General features: G+C 33.6%; 3 protein-coding genes and 2 long non-coding RNA genes across 6 annotated transcripts; 3 read left to right on the forward strand and 2 right to left on the reverse strand.

Moving 5' to 3' along the window:
* Positions 1–612: 612 nt before the first annotated feature.
* On the forward strand, positions 613–3,641 carry LOC145013994 (asparagine synthetase [glutamine-hydrolyzing]). Its single transcript, XM_078972341.1, has 11 exons — positions 613–817; positions 940–1,078; positions 1,168–1,263; positions 1,346–1,487; positions 1,574–1,764; positions 1,856–2,017; positions 2,111–2,413; positions 2,501–2,635; positions 2,712–2,792; positions 2,903–3,097; positions 3,191–3,641. The coding sequence occupies exons 1-11, from the start codon at positions 738–740 to the stop codon at positions 3,443–3,445; spliced, it is 1,779 nt and encodes a 592-aa protein (XP_078828467.1). The 5' UTR covers positions 613–737; the 3' UTR covers positions 3,446–3,641.
* A 176-nt stretch (positions 3,642–3,817) lies between these two features.
* Positions 3,818–4,883, forward strand: LOC145013995 (PHF5-like protein). Of its 2 annotated transcripts, none has more exons than XM_078972343.1 (2): positions 3,818–3,914; positions 4,443–4,883. In XM_078972343.1, exon 2 carries the CDS (start codon positions 4,484–4,486, stop codon positions 4,814–4,816), a length of 333 nt encoding a protein of 110 aa, XP_078828469.1. In that variant the 5' UTR covers positions 3,818–3,914; positions 4,443–4,483; the 3' UTR covers positions 4,817–4,883. The 2 variants fall into 2 exon arrangements, with proteins under 2 accessions (XP_078828469.1, XP_078828470.1); XM_078972344.1 differs by lacking the exon at positions 3,818–3,914 and adding an exon at positions 4,137–4,212.
* Positions 4,884–6,005: 1,122 nt separating this feature from the next.
* LOC145017540 (uncharacterized) lies at positions 6,006–7,022 on the forward strand. Its single transcript, XR_013666559.1, has 2 exons — positions 6,006–6,507; positions 6,654–7,022. It is a non-coding gene; the product is annotated as an uncharacterized LOC145017540 (long non-coding RNA).
* Positions 7,023–12,036: 5,014 nt separating this feature from the next.
* LOC145015361 (zinc finger CCCH domain-containing protein 66-like) lies at positions 12,037–14,646 on the reverse strand. Its single transcript, XM_078973827.1, has 2 exons — positions 14,508–14,646; positions 12,037–14,162 (listed from the first exon to the last, which is right to left on the reverse strand). Exon 2 carries the CDS (start codon positions 14,119–14,121, stop codon positions 12,475–12,477), a length of 1,647 nt encoding a protein of 548 aa, XP_078829953.1. The 5' UTR covers positions 14,122–14,162; positions 14,508–14,646; the 3' UTR covers positions 12,037–12,474.
* A 1,775-nt stretch (positions 14,647–16,421) lies between these two features.
* LOC145014352 (uncharacterized) lies at positions 16,422–18,291 on the reverse strand. The gene is made up of 4 exons (XR_013665505.1): positions 17,814–18,291; positions 17,119–17,182; positions 16,952–17,001; positions 16,422–16,857 (listed from the first exon to the last, which is right to left on the reverse strand). It is a non-coding gene; the product is annotated as an uncharacterized LOC145014352 (long non-coding RNA).
* Between the last annotated feature and the right edge of the window lie 137 nt (positions 18,292–18,428).

Raw genomic sequence — 18,428 nt, forward strand, 5'->3', positions numbered from 1 at the left:
TTTAATATCTATTGATCGGTCAATATCTTATTATATTGATTGGTTAATATAATATATATAATAATTTGTTTATCTAACTAAATTTTTTTAATAATATTTTATTTTATCTTTTTAATTTTATTTTACATTTAAATAATTTTTATTTCTTTAATACATAATTATTATTTATATTAAATGGTACAAATTTTTATATATTTACAAATTAGAATAAAATTTAATACAGACCATATATAATATATAATATTAAATAAATAAAAATATATTTATAATCTTTTAGATAAATAATGATGATCTAATTAAATTTATCCTTGGAGATGTAAATAATTAAACATCAAAAAATCAATGAAACGACGAGCAACAATAACTTTTATTCGCATATGCTTACCATCGGAGATAATGATATAAGCATCTATATGTCAATAGTCTAATTATCTAATTAGTGACGTACTTCTAAACGCAATGCACAGCGAAAATATACAATAAAACAACCAAAACGGTGAGAAACGTCGCCGCTTAAAAAATAAAATAAAATAAAATAAAGATATTTGAAGAAAAAGGACGAATGAAGGAGTCGCCGGAACCGTCTATAAATAGCGGCGAATGAAACCGTCATAACCTACCAATTCATTCACTCTCATCCTCCACATTTTCCTCATCTTCTTCTTCTTCTTCGCTCTTCACCTCCTTAACTTTCTCCCGCCGCTTGTAATTTGTGCATCGTTACTTGTACGGTAGCCATGTGTGGAATACTAGCCGTCTTGGGTTGCTCCGATGACTCTCAGGCCAAAAGGGTCCGTGTCCTCGAGCTCTCTCGCAGGCATGTTCTTGTTTCCCATACTTAATTTTATATTATTTGAAAACCAAAATTCTCATAGGAGATGAAATCGATTACCAAAATATCTTCTCAACGTTGTTTATATGTATGTGAACTTTGTACAGATTGAAGCACCGTGGCCCAGATTGGAGTGGGTTATATCAGCACGGTGATTGTTATCTGGCGCATCAACGTCTCGCCATCATTGACCCTGCTTCCGGTGATCAACCCCTCTATAACGAAGACGAAACGATCGTTGTAACGGTGGGTTGAGTGACATTAATGATCGATGAATCAGTTTGTTAGATTATCAAACCCTTCAATTTTAGCTCTAATTTCGATCGGAAATGCAGGTTAACGGTGAGATATACAACCACGAGCAGCTCCGAGAAAGCTTGACAGGTCATAAGTTCAAAACGGGGAGTGATTGTGACGTTATTGCCCATTTAGTAAGTAATTACGAATTGTGTTATAAAATTTATTGTTGAGATTGTGGGTTTGAATGTAATCGAGCTTGTTGACGTTTTGTAGTACGAAGAACATGGCGAAAACTTCATCGATATGTTGGACGGAATGTTTTCGTTCGTGTTACTTGATACACGCGATAACACTTACATAGCTGCTCGTGATGCTATCGGGATCACCTCGCTGTACATTGGTTGGGGACTCGATGGTGATTATCAAATGCTTTCGATCATACTGTTTTTTTCATTGATTATAGAGCAAATTAGTAACAGTAGTCCTCTTGTTCTTGTTCAGGTTCTGTTTGGATTTCGTCTGAACTGAAAGGTTTGAACGACGACTGCGAGCACTTTGAGGTGTTTCCGCCGGGCCACTTGTACTCTAGCAAAACCGGCGGATTCCGGCGGTGGTACAACCCACCATGGTTCTCCGAAGCTATTCCTTCTACGCCATATGATCCTCTCGTTCTCAGGCATGCATTCGAAGACGTGAGATTTCTTTCTTTAATGTTTTCCATATATATAATTTTATACTTATATCACCATCAAGTGTTGAGAAAACGATAAACGTGAACTGTAGGCCGTGATCAAGAGATTAATGACCGATGTACCCTTCGGAGTTCTCCTCTCCGGTGGGCTAGACTCGTCGTTGGTCGCAGCCATCACCTCCCGTCATTTATCCAGTACAAAAGCTGCTAAGCAGTGGGGAGCTCAGCTTCATTCCTTCTGTGTCGGCTTAGAGGTAACATACTAACATAAAGCTTTTCTTTCCATTTGGAAACATGAAATTTGTGATTGGAACTTTTCTGATTCCATTTTTTGACCTATAAAACAGGGTTCACCGGATCTCAAGGCAGCAAGAGAAGTAGCTGATTATTTGGGAACTGTTCATCACGAGTTCACCTTCACTGTACAGGATGGTATTGATGCAATTGAAGATGTAATTTACCATATCGAAACATACGATGTGACAACAATCAGAGCTAGCACACCTATGTTCCTGATGTCACGGAAAATCAAGTCATTGGGGGTGAAAATGGTTATCTCCGGTGAAGGCTCCGACGAGATTTTTGGCGGATATTTGTACTTTCACAAGGCACCCAACAAAGAAGAGCTCCATCGCGAAACCTGTCGCAAGGTATCTTCATCGTTGACTCTGTTTTTATTTTTTATCCTAATCAGGTCGTTAATTAAGTTCGCCGGAATCGTGATTTACATAACGCAGATAAAAGCACTTCACCAATACGACTGTTTGAGAGCAAACAAGTCAACATCCGCTTGGGGTTTGGAGGCTCGAGTCCCGTTTTTAGATAAAGAATTCATCAACGTTGCCATGAGCATAGACCCTGAAGCGAAAATGGTAAAAAACAGAGCTTTTAATTTCCCCTATAATTAAAAGTTTACGATACCAACAAGCTTCATGAACTTATTTGCAGATCAACATGGATGAAAAACGAATTGAAAAATGGATTCTTAGACGGGCTTTCGACGATGAAGATCACCCGTATTTGCCAAAGGTCTCCAAAATCAATCTTTTTATAAAAATAAAAAACAAACTCTGTTTCGACTTTCGAACCATAATCAAGTTTCTCCTTTTAACACGTGATGTATCATCTCCTACCTACAGCATATTTTATACAGACAGAAAGAACAGTTCAGTGATGGAGTCGGATACAGCTGGATCGATGGACTCAAAGCTCATGCTGAACTCCACGTAACAGACAAAATGATGCTTAACGCTGCACATATCTTCCCTTTCAACACTCCAGTCACTAAAGAAGCCTACTATTACAGAATGATCTTCGAGCGGTTTTTCCCTCAGGCAAGTTCTTTGTTCTTTGTTCTTAGTTCTTATGACTTGTACATCATGCAATAATTCAAGTACTTGGAATCTTTACACGTTTCCTTTTTCCAGAATTCTGCAAAGTTGACTGTTCCAGGTGGAGCGAGTATAGCTTGTAGTACAGAGAAAGCAATCGAGTGGGATGCATCGTGGTCAAAGAATCTTGACCCTTCAGGAAGGGCTGCATTAGGGGTTCATAACGATGCGTATAAGCAGCAGAAGGTGGCTTCTATTGCTGCTGCTGCAGGGAATTTGGCGACAAGTTTGATTGATGATGTGCCAAGGACGATGGATATTCAGGCTCCAGGGGTTGTGATTCGGGGATAAAAATTGTTGTTATTGTTGTATAATTAAGTAAAAGTTATTACGAGTTAGCAGCATGGCTTTTATGATATGTTGCTGTATTGTTAGGTTGTCGTTTGGTTTTAATTGTGTGATAATAACTCGAATGTATCGTTGTTTATAGACTCTCGTAACATTTGATGTAATGTATTTGTAGCTTTGTAAAGCTTGGTTTCTTAAAGACATTGTTTTTAGTACTTTATTATATGGAAAATGGAATCCTGAACTAAATGAATAGAAACTGATTGTTTCGGGCTATGCGCCATTGGGCCTAACCGACCTTTCTAAAAACTAAAAAGCCCTTATGTTTTGGGCTTGTTAGAATCTGGGCCTTATGTCGGTTTGCTTGCTTCTATAAGGTTGTAGAGGAATCCAGTTTTAATCGATGCATCGACTCGTTGACGTTGTGCATCTTTCTGGTGGGTTTCTTCGTGGGCGTCTCAGTTGTCATCAGGTTAGATTTTCGTTTAATAAGGTTACGGGTTTCTGTCTTTATTTTTATTTATGCGTACGTGTTCTTAAAGATGGTTGTATGAATCTTAGTTGGCTTAAAATGTTTTTGAGTTCTTCGTCTGTATTATTTTTTATGGATGGATGTTCTGCTAGGGTTCCATATTTTATGATTTTTTTCATTTTAAGGTTGGGAAAGATTAAGCAGTTTTTGACGAAATTGTAGGAATTTGTTGAATTGTTTATGTGATTGAATAAAATATCCGTTTTGCGGATGTGAAGATGTGCCTGTGATTCGTATGGTGAGGAAATAATGTTTGATCGTAAATCCTTTAGGTTATATTTATCAAAATGCAAATTGCAAATCATTTAGTTGATTAAATATCATTGGCTCCTTTTGAAGCAGGGCTGTTTGATAGTTGATAGTTATTAATTGAGTCTGACCCAGCTTCTTAATGGACCAATAAGAGGCATATTATATGATGTTGAATCCTAATAATAATAAAAAAATTGATACTATTGTTGAATGCAGGTTGTGGTAAGTTAAAAAAAAGTTGTAAGGGAAAGGAAAGAATGGCGAAGCATCATCCTGATTTGATCATGTGCAGAAAGCAGCCAGGAATTGCAATTGGAAGGCTATGTGAAAAATGTGATGGAAAGTGTGTGATATGTGATTCTTATGTGCGTCCTTGCACACTTGTACGTGTGTGTGATGAGTGCAACTATGGTTCATTTCAGGGTCGTTGTGTTATATGTGGAGGTGTAGGCATTTCTGATGCATACTATTGCAAAGAGTGCACACAACAGGAGAAAGATCGAGATGGGTGCCCAAAAATTGTGAATTTAGGTAGTGCAAAAACAGATCTGTTTTATGAACGGAAAAAATATGGGTTTAAGAAAAGATGATCTACAAATTGCCTATGTAATATCATTTGCTTGTAAAACCTTAACATATAACCATTTAGGCATTTAAGTATTTGGTCTTGTTTGTGTATTAGATGTTAATAGTTGGTTATTATCCTCTTTGAATAACTTGTTTGTGTTTTATATGTATTTGCAAGACTTTATTATCTTTGACATGCCATCTGTAGGCCATGTTTTTTTAGCATATATGTTTATGTCTCGGAAGGGCATTTATTTTTAACCATATCATGTCGACATGATAAGCATCTCCCTCCCTATGGTTGTCCCAATTTCCAAAATTTGTAGTTTCATTTGAATTTTCTTCTCAGTTTTCTAAAAGTCTAAAAACACATATAATGTTCCCTATTTGCTATTTGATTACAGTTTTGGATCTTGTAGTTTTTAATTTGCATTAATTATAATTTTGGTCCTTATAAGTGAGTTATAACTTATAATTGGGAGATCAAAGTTTCACACTTTTTGCAATTATTTTGTTACTAGAAGTGAGAAAAAGAGAATTATGGCTGACTACATGAGTAAATGTGAATGAGGTCCCATTTCATGTATGTACATCACATTCATTGCTCTTTTGATATTGCAGACTCCCATGAATGATGTTACCCCTTTAGCTAGTATAAATATCCAATTACACTGTTTACTTATAAGACAAAAAATAAAAAAGGTTTTAAAATCTCGACTATTGTTAATAATTTTCAAACGATTAATATGCAAATACTTTGTTAAGTACGTAAAAGTCTCATAATCATGTTTAAGAGACTCGGTTAACGTGAGTGGAATCAAAATATTACATGTATTGATATTTGATATTTTATGTTATTGTTGCACACAAAAGAAAAGGCACATTTTCATTAAAAAAAATAAAATTTTGGGAACATACTTTTAAAATCAATATTTTGCGTCACGTCTTATAAACTCGTAAGATAAAAGCCTCAGCTAATAACAAAGATCAATTTCTATATTGGTAAAATGGTTGATTAATTACAAAAATCAATTTCTATATTAGGTAAACGAAACTATTATTTTAATATACATACGCATAGTCTCATAACATAATTACATAAATCCTTATAGTCTTACATGTCGTTTTCAAAAAAAATTATATTTTTTAAAGTTAAACAAATTAACGCATAAATGAATAAAGATTTTTTTCAATATACAATATAGAGGATCATAAAAACATAAATTAAAATACTTTCCCTCAACATTCAAATGAATATCCCGCCACACTTCTTTTCCCTGTTCCCTTTTCTGGTATTCGTCTTTACATCTCTTTTTCTTTCAGTTTTCAAATCATTACTACTCTGAATTCAATTGTAATCATCAAACCACCATGAAATTCTTTCGATCTGAAACCCAATTATCCAATTTCAAACATGCAACCGGCTGCTGTCTTCCCGGAGTTCTACGCCGCCTGTCCTGCTTCCGTGGTCTTGCTGCCACACAGCACCACCGCATCAAGGAATCAACAGAGCTTCGTTGCACTTCATATAATCCCGGAATCGTGGCGAAGCTAATGGGACTGGAGTCAATCCCACAAAGGATTACTTCAGTTCATCGTCAACAAGATCACAGAAATTCCAACTCCAGAAGCCAATCCATCAGTAAAACACCAATGGTTTTAGAGCTTGAAAAAAGGAAATTCTTCATCCTTGGTCTCGAAGCAGGATGTAAAGGTGAGGAGTGATCATGAATTTATCCCAATTCACAGAATTTGACTCTGGAAATTGAATCACGGTTTCTGTTCTTGATTTTGTTGAATTCCCAGATCATGAATTCGAATAAAACGTTTGTCGATGATGATTTATATGAACAATTTCAGGTAAAGGAGATTCAAGGTCGGATTCTAGGAGGAAATTATTAGAACATGATGGATCAAAGAAGAAGTCAAATGGAGTGTTAAAAGAAGGTGCAAATGTTGATTTCGATTTGGAATTTTTTGATCAAATGGTTCTGGAGTTAGTATACATATTTTGAGTCTTTACTTATTATAATTGTAGTTTTCAACTAATTTAATGGGTGGTGTTGCTCCCAACGAAAGTCCACTCTTGAAGAAGTGTAGTGTGGTTGTCCTGTCTGTTTTTCTTTCTTTTTCTGTGTATGTACTCTTTCCAGCTCCTCGCTGGCTTTTCCTGTTTTAGTAAAATTTTCTTGCAGTTTTAAATATAAAACAATTTAAGTTTACGTTTTATCCACAAGGTGTTTTGATATTTATAGGGCATTTGATTCGCTTTTTTATAGTGATTATTGTATGGATTAACAGAATAGAATCATATAATTAGCCTTTACAAAATTATTAAGTGTAAATGTCCAGCCTATAATGCGAATTTTATTGAAGTAAATCAAGTAACCCATATTTCAAAAAAAAAAAACCCGATTATTTGAATCCATCCGGATGTACTATGTATATGTAGTGTGTACCAATTGTTTTGTAATGTCATGATTTCTTGTAATAAAGTATGTTTTCCTGACATCTATTCAATTTTTAAAAATGAAAGTGATTGGTAGTTTATATTTGCAATATTTAATGAAAATTCTAAGAGCATTGGCTGTGAGCAACAAGGTGCAACACTACCTCACATGCCACATAAGCAAGTGGTGTTATAACACCAAGTGGGGAAATGAGCAACAAGATGCAACACCAAAGAAAAAAAAAAAAAAAATTACATCTTAATGTCTGCCTTTCATTATTTTGTCCCCAATCAACATTTTTTTTATAATTTCAATATATATATATATATATATATATATATATATATATATATATATATATAGTTGAGATCGTTTGAGAACTCAAAGTTTCCCGAGAACTAATAGTGGAGCGTTGGATCAAAAGTAATTCATTAAGGACACGATCGTCATCTTACCAATCTCATTTAATGTTTAGTTTTTTGTGTTATTTAACATATCAATATAAATGTCCAAAATTTTATATCATAAATCAAATTTCATATTTTTTTTAAAATAATATTTTTCATTTTTTTTAAATGCAGATTTTTTAATTTTTTATAGAAAACATGACATTTTGAAAAAAAAAATTATTGAAAAATTATTTTTAAAAAAAACGGCAATTATTTCAAAAAAATTGCACTTTTTTTATAAAAAAAAAAAAAAAAAAAAAAAAAAAAAACCTGCAACTTTTTTTTCAAAAAAAATGCAATTTTTTTAAAATGCAATTTTTTTAAAGAGAATTGCATTTTTTTCAAAAAAAAAACGGCAATTTTTTAAAAAATAAAAAAAACTACATTTTTTTTAAAGAAAGTTACATTTTTTCAGAAGAAGAAAAAAAAAAAAAAAAAAAAAAAAAAAAAAAAAACTGTATTTAAAAAAAAAATCTGCAATTTTGTTTAAAAAAACCTGCATTTAAAAAAAAAACAATTTTTAGGTGCATATGTGCATATTTTTTCAAATGCACATATGTACATTTCTTATACTATAATATTTGTAAATAAATCACAACAAATCTTATATTTATTAGTTAATCTATAAACATAATAGTACAAATATTTTATTCGATACAAAATAAAACATAAAAAATAAAAAATGCTACAAATTTCAAAGCGTTTTCATATCTTCGTGTCAATATTTCCTTATTTTCTTCAATTTATCATTTTTCGTCTCTTCAATATTCACCACAATTTCTTCCAAATCTACAAGAAAATTAAAAAAAAATATGGATACGAAAGCACTCACAAAAATAAATATGTGATTTTCATGTGATTAACATATGAATCACATGGAATTCACATGTGAATCACATTTACATATGACATCTTATGTAAATCACATGTGATTTATATATGAATCACATGTGAATCGAATGTGAATCAGATATGATTTATATGTGAATTACATGTGATTTATATGTGAATCACATGTGAATTACATGTAATTCATATGTGATTTACATGTGAATCGCATGTAATTCATATATGATTTACATGTGAATCACATGTAATTTATATGTGAATTATATATGATTTACATGCGAATCAAATGTAATTTATATGTGAATTACATATGATTTATATGTAATTCATATGTGAATTATATATGATTTACATGTGAATCGAATGTAATTCATATGTGAATTATGATAGCTTATTTTATTTCCTTATTTTTATTAGTTTATTTTAGATTTTTAGCTCTTTTTATTAATATGGCATTGTATATTCTTTATTTTCTTTATCAAAGATCGTATCGGGGACTTTTTATTTTTCATGAGGAATTTTGCAAGATTTTGGGGCTCATTGCGGTTGCGGTTTGATTGGAGTTGGGCTTTGTGGGCTTTCGAGGCATTATTAGGCTTTGCGGATCCATTAAAGGAGATTTTGGCTTAAAAGGCTAAAAACTTGTATGAAGTGGGCTTGTGAAGATGGATCATGGATTGTTATTTTGGGCTTGGAGCATCCACATTTGAAGCTAAAAGATGATTGGTTAATTTGAATCACATGGATATAGAGGGGGCCAAAGGAATCTTTGGTAGTGAAAGGGTGGAGAAGAGGAATGAGGAGCCAAAAGCATTACAACAACACTTGCGCATGTGGGATCTTTGTCTCGCGGGTACCCGCGCAACTACCCAGTTTGGGCATTTTGGTTATTTGGCACACCATAATCTTAGGGGATCAGATCTATCAGCCACATTCTCGATTTTTCACCATTGGAGACCTAGAGGAGGCGATTTTGAAGCTCAAGACTCATTTCTTTTCATCTTTCCAAGATATTGGTAGTTTATTTATGCAATTACACTTTTGTGATTGTTGTTCTATTGCCATGAGTGGTTAAAGTCTCTATTTTGGTAGACCCTAGCTAAAACCTCTAAATGTTTGTGGGGTTTTGAAGGATTTATGCTTATTTATCATTTATCTTATGTCTATGATTCTAGTTCATATTTCCTATGCTTGTTTAGTGCTTTGATCATGAGCTTGGTACTTTAATAAGCAATTATTGGTTTATTTCTTTGGTTTAGCATTAAATCATTGAATTTACGTAGAACAAGAGCTTTATGATGGTAGAAATCATCTCTAGCTTATGAATCATAACTCCTTTATGGATGTGTAAGCATTGACACCCTCTAGGAATTGAGGATTTCTTCATTCTTAAGGCTAATCAACTTCTTGGGTTCAATTGCTTCAATTGGATCTTTGATTTTGATTAAGAAGGTGTGTTGTGGGCTTCCCCAACCTCCATAATACCTATGATCAATTTTGACATATCATGCTTCATGATTGCTATAACCAATTTGGGATGAATGATAAGCTTCATGTTAAATCCTAATGATAAACACACAAACGTTCATTGTGTTGAATTGCCTTGGTTTACCAATTCTCTCCAATATTTGAGCATCTCACTTTCTTGCTTAATTGCAAGTTTTTAGTTATTATAATCTTTTAGTTTCCAAGCAATCATAACACCCCCCCCCCCCCCACACACACACACACTTTAATTTAATTGTAGTTAATTAGTTTATTTACAATAGTTCTTTTAGATTGTATTGGTGATTGAATACAACCATTTCCCCGATGATCGATACCCCTTTTTACCATTATATTACATTTTATTTGCAAACAAAGAGTGTAATTTGCTTGGTGGAATTGACATCCCACCAAATTACATGTGAATCACATATAATTCATATGTGAATTACATGTGTTTTACATGTGAATCACATGTAATTCATATGTGATTTACGTGTGAATCACATGTAATTACAACGTTGAACTTTATATAAATTTAGCTAAGTAAAAAAGAAACAACCATAGTTGTCCAAATTTGTACTTGTCTTGCTACAAGTTCCCTAATAACCTGATTCAATTCCAAAACATCAAAAAATTAAAACTAAAATTTGAATATGACTCATGATTCTACATTTTTGGATTTCTACAACTTTGCTTGGATTGTTGTCTACTAACTATCAACAAAGATTACAAGATCATCATGTAAATTTATAAACCCTTATGCAGATCAGAAGATTAGTTCAGAGTGGTTTCACTTTGGCATTTTATCGAATAGATTGTGATCCTTAGAAATGTAATTAGTTTTCTCACCAGATTAAGAACAAATTAACCACCATTCGTTTGGATTCTTTACCAAAAGAACATTAAAAGAAAAACCTAGAAACCTTTCTGAAAATGATAACTAAAAAGAGGAATTTGCAAGAAATGATAAAAATCATCAATCGGTGAAAAGAGAAAGTAATAAATTGATCACCTGGACATGTTTGGCTCTGACGTATGGATAATCACCGGCGGGAACTTTGTGGATGACATGGAAGAGACTGTTGCTATTACTGGATTGCGGTGGTGTCCATTTCTTGACTTACCCCGGCAACGGTGGTTTTCGGATCGGGAATGGTGGAGAAAAATACATGTTTGAAGAATAGCATCGCTTTTTCTTCGACTGAGGTAAACGGAACCCTAGACGATCTAAACTTTATGAGTGTGGATTGATACAAATCTAAACTTCTGAATGGCCAGCGGTGGCTCCAGTAAGATGATTAATTCTATATCTCGATGGAATTGTAGAGGATCGGAGTCGGTGCCTTAAAAATCGGTCGGAGATGAGAGATCGATGAGGAACAATAACTTCAATTTGGAGGATGTGACGTTGATTTTAGGGGAAATGGACAAGCTTGATGAGCGAATCATTGGCGATGGAGGTTGAAATAATCAAAACAATAGATATTTTAGTTTATCAGCATATTCATGATATAATTTAATTAAAATTATATTTCCTATTATACCCCTAATCAAATTAATTAATATACCCTTCCTTTTTCTTCTACTTACAAAAACATCACCTTACATCTTAACCCTTTTTTTTTTTTTATCTAACGTTCCACGTTTAATTCTCAGGTTCTCGGGAAACTATTAGTTCTCAAATGATCATTCATCTCTCTCTCTCTCTCTCTCTCTCTATATATATATATATATATATATATATATATATATATATATATATATATATATATATATATATATATATATATATATATATATATATATATATATATATATATATATATATATATATATATATAAAGTGTTTCGTGGCCGATCCATTTAAACGGGTACCAAAAAGGCAAAAACTTCACATTTTTAGCATGTTATCTAATGTAATTGGGCTCACCTACTCCGGTACTTTGGACAAACCAAATCCACAGGCTAAAATCATCAAATGGCCATATGTATTTATAACAAATTAAGTAATGAAATCAAAGTGCGTATTAAACTATTAATAGTACATTGACCATATGAATTGTAAATACATAGAGATGTTCACATTAACAACATAAAAAAAATTACGAGGTCAAGTCTCTATAAATAACTCCTGTAACTTATTTATACCTGAAAACGAACTTTGGTGAAATATAAAACCAATGACAATAATACGTAAATCGTAATACATTAAAAAAAATGAACCTGAACTTATAAAGAATATATTGATATATAATCAGATGGATGCTTTCAACCTTCTGAATCTCCTCGAAACAAATCGACATGATTATCATGTGTATGTTTAGTCCTCTTCTCTTCATTTTTTCCGGAATTTAATAAGTTGAGATTTAGAAGTTAAATTCACTGAATTAAACGATAAATCACGTTAAATAGTCATATAAAGTAACCAAGTGGAAGTTGATGTAATCAAGCAACCAGTTGATCTTCCACCCATGGCGAAAAATATTGATCTTCTTCCAATGTAACATTATTCTCGTAGCTTGTGCCACTGCCACGTACCCCAAAAGAAGCAGATTTTCTTAACTTATTAAGCTCATCTTTCTGAATACCCCAATTCAACTTCCCATCAGGAGACCCCCAATCTGAAAGCTTCGAAGCCGCCATTGTCGGAACCCCCAACTGGCGGTTGGCTGTTCCACGGTCAATAAAACTCTGACTCCTCTTCGCAAACGCAGCCGATCTTGAATTCATAATCTGAGAGGACATTCTCAGTGGTGATGATGGAAGCCCATAAGAATAGTTCATGTTCTGGTGTGATGGATTACTTCTCGCTTCAATCTCTTCAAAATAATCGCTACCGAAACTAGGGTTGCTAAAGTTATCGATCAGTTGTTGCTGACGATAAATATCCGCTCTAATTAACTCAGATTCAAGGTCCAAATCACGACTACTTGTAGCCCTACTAAACCTGCTACTCACACCCTTCATGGTAGGGGACGACTGGTTTGACCATATTGGGGTAGAAACCGGGGAGTTTGAGCTAGGAGGTATCATGATTGATGGGGAAGAAAGAGAGAAAGGACTTATTGATGAAATATCAGAAGAGAAAGATAAAGATCTAGGCGAAAGTACAGCAGAACCTGTTGAAGGGTGTAATGGGCGAAGCTCTTCTGGTTTGTGAGCAAAAAAACATACCTTTCTGTTGCATCCTATTTCATCTTTACACAAACGGGTTCTATATTGAGCAGGATGAAGCCAACATTCGAAAATTCCATGAGCGTATTCACAAGCATCTCCTTGTCTGCAAGATCCTTTACGAAACTCTGGACATGGGACACAACTGTAGTGATACTTACGTGGATCCCGTCTTCTAGCGTTCTCCCCTGGATGAACAAAAGGGCATTCTGTCCAATCGTGAGAGTAAGCTCTTGAACATGGTTTGATTTTGAAAGTATACATTCGGAACTCGTCTGTGTTGTATATCCCGTTTTTCATGTCAGGGAGAGAGAGGTCGATTGGATACTCTTTCTTCTCGGGCGATTCTTTTGATGAAATCAAAATAGGGGAAAACTTGTGTTCTTCGATATGATCATCGTCTGTAAGTTCTTCACCGTTTAACAGAAGCTCCAAGAATTTCTTTTTTGAACTGAAAGAAGAACCGAAGACCAGAGGGATTAAGTCAACAGGTAGATTCCCGTGAACATCGAGACAACTGATATCAGCAGAAGCGTTGATCAAAAGCTTGACCACTTCAACGGATGACTTGGATCCACCAGCAACAGCCATGTGTAAAGCAGTTGCCCTATCGGAGCCACAAGCTTTGTTAACATCAACACGATTTAATCCAAGAATGAACTTCAGAACCTGTTTGCTACCAAACATGGAGGCAATCATAAGCGGTGTTCTTTCCTCTAGCCTCATCTTCTTCGAACCTATCGATCTACCATACCATAAACCAGAATCGTTGACATCGAAACCATCTTGTTCAACCACTGACCTAAATCCATCTAAATCATCCGCAGCCGCTAATTCTAGCAAAATTGAAATATTACTAACGACTCTATCTTGCTTCTGACCTTCAGCATAGTCCACAACCACATCGCCAGTGCACATATTTTTTGCTTACGATTGTTTCGCGATCAAACACTCGCTTCCTACAAAATAACAGAGTAAAATTAGGACAAACGCAAATATTCAACCATCAGAACCCTAAGCATAAACAACGTATCTGCATAAACGATGTAGAATTGAAGTTAACATCTATCAATCATGAACGAAACAAGTTCAGTATATTTTATCGGAAATTTTCCTCTATCAATCAGAAACTAAACAAAGTAAGTGGATAGTGATGCAGAACTGAAATTAACCTATATCTAAGTCCACGCCAAACAAAATCAGTCTATTTTCTTTGCAAATTGATGATTATCCATGGTTATTGAAACAAACGCACTAAAATATCAAATTCACAGACACTTAACATAGATTCACACAGAACATACCTTGATTCTTCGGTCAGCGGTTAGAAAAGAAGATGAATTCGCGGGAATGCTTTTCTACAGAAGAATTTGCGGAGTCAAAAAAGACGAACTCAAAAGCGCCTTTTCTTCTAAATTTCCATCTTATTTTTCCCTCCGAAATGAAACTCAAATGCAAATGTAAATGCAAATGAAAATGAAGATTTAAATTTGGAAAGGGTTGGTAATGCTTGGTATTAGCGTTGGCCCACCAAAAGTGGAAATTTCTAGAACCAAGTTTTATTCGTGAACGGCCCTCGACTCCTCCTGTTGTCGTGACACGTGTCAACCTATATATAAAATATCTTGCACCGGCGACCGGCTGAATAATATTCTTGTTCATTTTCATACTATTCCACATAAAAGTATTGTAACGAGTTTTAATACTAGTACATGAGCATGCTTTGGTTTTGTTTAGTTTTTGATTAAAATCGAAACCGAACCGATAGTTTCGGTTTTTTATTTTAGAGAAATCAAACTGTCGGTTTTTTTCGGTTTCGGTTTTTCTGTTTTCTATCGGTTTTTTGGTTTTTTAATTTGGTTTTCAGTTTTTTCCGTTAACAAATAACATAAAAACAATTTTTTGTAGGCATCAACAAATACTCCCCATACATGTTTACGAAATATTAGAAATACCTTTTGATTTATATGGAAACCTCTTTCTCACTAATATATAATTAGACATCCTTGCAAGTTGTGCATCTTTCTTATACTTTTCTTTCTTTTTTTAATTTTACTAATAACCTCAACGAATATGAGACATTTTATATAAGTATTACACAACATACGTTAAATTTATATACATGTAATGTGCTTATGAGTATTTTATTCAAGCCTAATATAAAAATAATCTCAATATTATAAATACTTTATTGCATGAAAGTCAAAGAGTTTGTTGATAAAAAAACATCATCATAGTTCTTTGAAGAACATCATAGTAACATTTTCATAAAAAACATCATAGTCAAATCCATCGTCGAAGTAGACTAAAACATATATTTGGTAGTTTGGTTCGATTCGGTTTTTTCGGTTTTTATATTTTAAAAAACCAATCCAAACCGAAAACAATCGGTTTTTATAAATAGCAAAAACCAAACCGTTGGTTTTTCAAACGGTTTGGTTTTTTGGTTTCGGTTATCTTGCACATTCCTAGTACATTGAAATATGAGTTTTTAATCAAGAAATAGTTATATTTTTCAACAATATTATGATATAATTCGTGGCGGACGTAGAAATTTCCAATAGTAATGGCGTCAAAAAATAATAGCGACACTAATTTTTTTCAAATGTTCCACCTTAATAGAAAAACATTTTTTTTTTTACATTAAGAAGCGGAAACATAATAATGCTCACCTAAGGGTGAGCATTTGAACTGAACCAGACTGGTTTGGAAGGATTCTACCAACCGTGGACCAGACCAATTGTGGCCTACCGGTGACGATACCAATTTTTCCAATTCTTGGACCGGTATAACATTTCATGCATATGGTACAAGTCGATGAAGCATATGGTACATTCATTGTGTTTTACGGTACAACATTCATTGCTTATGTTTCAATTCCCAGTCCAATACTTGGAACCGGCCAAACCGAACCTGTCAAAAAACCAAACCGGAAATTTAAGAATTCAAAAACCAAGAACCGGCCCGGCAACATGGTACCGGCCCAAGTCGTGGTCCCGTTCCAGGTTACGAGTCTAAATGTCCACCCCTATACTCGCCCTACTTAAAATATATGCAAAATAAAAATCAACCCGTGGTGAACAACTAGGGTAGAATGGAGTAGAGGTGTTTGTGGGTGTTTGTTTTATTTGATGTACAAATTGTTTTTGTATTCCATATGTTTAGGGGCACAAGTTTTTTTAGAGCATATAAAAGCATCTCAGGTAATCAACTATAAATTGCAGTACACCATTCTAAAATCTAATTTAAAAACTCATCAACACGTAGGAAAACCTTCTGCCAATGATAAAACGTCAAACGTGTGACTATTCCTCTTTCTTCAAGCTTCTTTAAAGAATCACATGTCAAATTCAAGTGGCTTTGTAAGTTAATTTTTCATTATTATAATATAAAGATTGTATTTTTATAGGTATTAAGTTAAACATAGAGTAACAATAGAAAGAAATTTAAAATATTATTTTGTCATAAACCGACTTTTAGGCATCCATGATCCTCTCAAATAATTTCTTCTTAATTTGTCACCAAATCCAGTGTAAATGCCAATCACATCAAGAAACCTTTTGTTAGAAGATGATTTCAATTGGTTGCTAAGAAAACCTTGACTTTTGCTAGTGTTATTTCCATCTCAATTTCCACAATTCTTCTCTCTAAATCCTTGAAAAAGACAATTGTGCCCATAAGACAGTTAACTCATCAAATTAATCCTAGAACATAATGCAAAAGAGAAATAGGAAGACCCAAAATTTACTTGCATCCTAGGACCATTAGCTTTTCTTCAACAGTAGGAATCTTTGGTCTCTGCCATTATTGATAAAACATACGAACATAGTAAAAAAAAGGATAGAAGGTATCTTTTTTAGTAATTTGTGCGAGTTCATGATGAATTATCAAGAGTCACAAGTTATAAAAACATACATGAGAATAATTCTTAATGAGAAAATTAGACAATAATGTTCTGTTCTCAGCATCCTTCCACAACCTGGTAAGATCAAACATGAACATTTCTCATATCCATTGTCAATTACTAATTATTACGTAATTAGTAATCTTTTATTTAAGAGATGGAAAATGAAAACACATCTACCAAAACTATCCTGAAGTAATTTATATAAATTCACACCAATCATTAAAGCCCTAAATTATTATTTCAGCAGACAAATGCAATATTGCATACAAACCTTCAGAAAATAAGATGATCAGATCATAATTAAACTGAAGGAACTTGTCTACAAATCATAAAATTCTGTAGTTTCAGTTCATATCAATCATCAAATTGCTGAAAAGATAACAGTGCACTTATGAAAGCAGAATCCACTCAGCAAGCCCTAAATTCAAATTTTAGTGAACAAAGGTAAAATTGCACTCACGGTTATAACACACCTTCAGGAAATAATATGATCATCTAAAAATTCAGAAGCAAACAAAAAGAACATGTCAGAAAATCCTAGAGTTATGTAGTTTCAATTCAGCGCAATCATCAAATCGCAGATAACATGGAGGTCCAGTCATAAATGCACACATATACACACTTGCACAGAAATCGTACTGATTTATCAAATCACAAATGGTAAATTTATCAAACGCATAACAATACTAATCAGAGTGGATACCTTCCGGCGATGTGAAGCCAAGTGAGACAATAGAAGAAACCAAATAGAATTGAAGGTCTTAACGAAGAATTTTTTGATGATTATCTCCAACGTTGTTTTTCCACTTTAGATATCGTCGTTGGCAAGCCCTCCCTATAGAATGGAGTCCGCTATCCATAAATTCCTCCCAAATCCTTGGTTTAGGCGAATGAATTCAAAATTTTCGATTGAATTACGAAAGAACGATGAGAAAACTGGTGGTATCGATAATTATAGAGATGGAGGCAGTACCATTATAATCAGGTTTGCATCCCCTGATGTTTCTTTAGACCACCATCACGAAGCATCCCCTGAATTCTCTCACGTTCATGAAATAAATCATAACCAAAGTTTAAGAGCAAGAAGATTTTCTAAGAAATTTTAGTTTATGTGGGCCGATTGTACAGAAAGATGAAAGGGTTTACCAAGTCGATGTAGGTATTAGCGTTTTTGGCTTACTTTTCTCAGCACAAAAGTGCTTCTTTGTAAAAGTTACAAAAACTATCTTTTCTACTTACAAAAACTATCTTTTCTATTTTTCCAAAAAGTTCATTTTTTTTTATCAAAACTCCAAAAATAGCTTTTAAAACTAGTTTT

Source organism: Lactuca saligna, chromosome 9 (genome assembly GCF_052625555.1).
Source record: "Lactuca saligna cultivar CGN05327 chromosome 9, ASM5262555v1, whole genome shotgun sequence".
NCBI classification, from domain to species: Eukaryota; Viridiplantae; Streptophyta; class Magnoliopsida; order Asterales; family Asteraceae; genus Lactuca; species Lactuca saligna.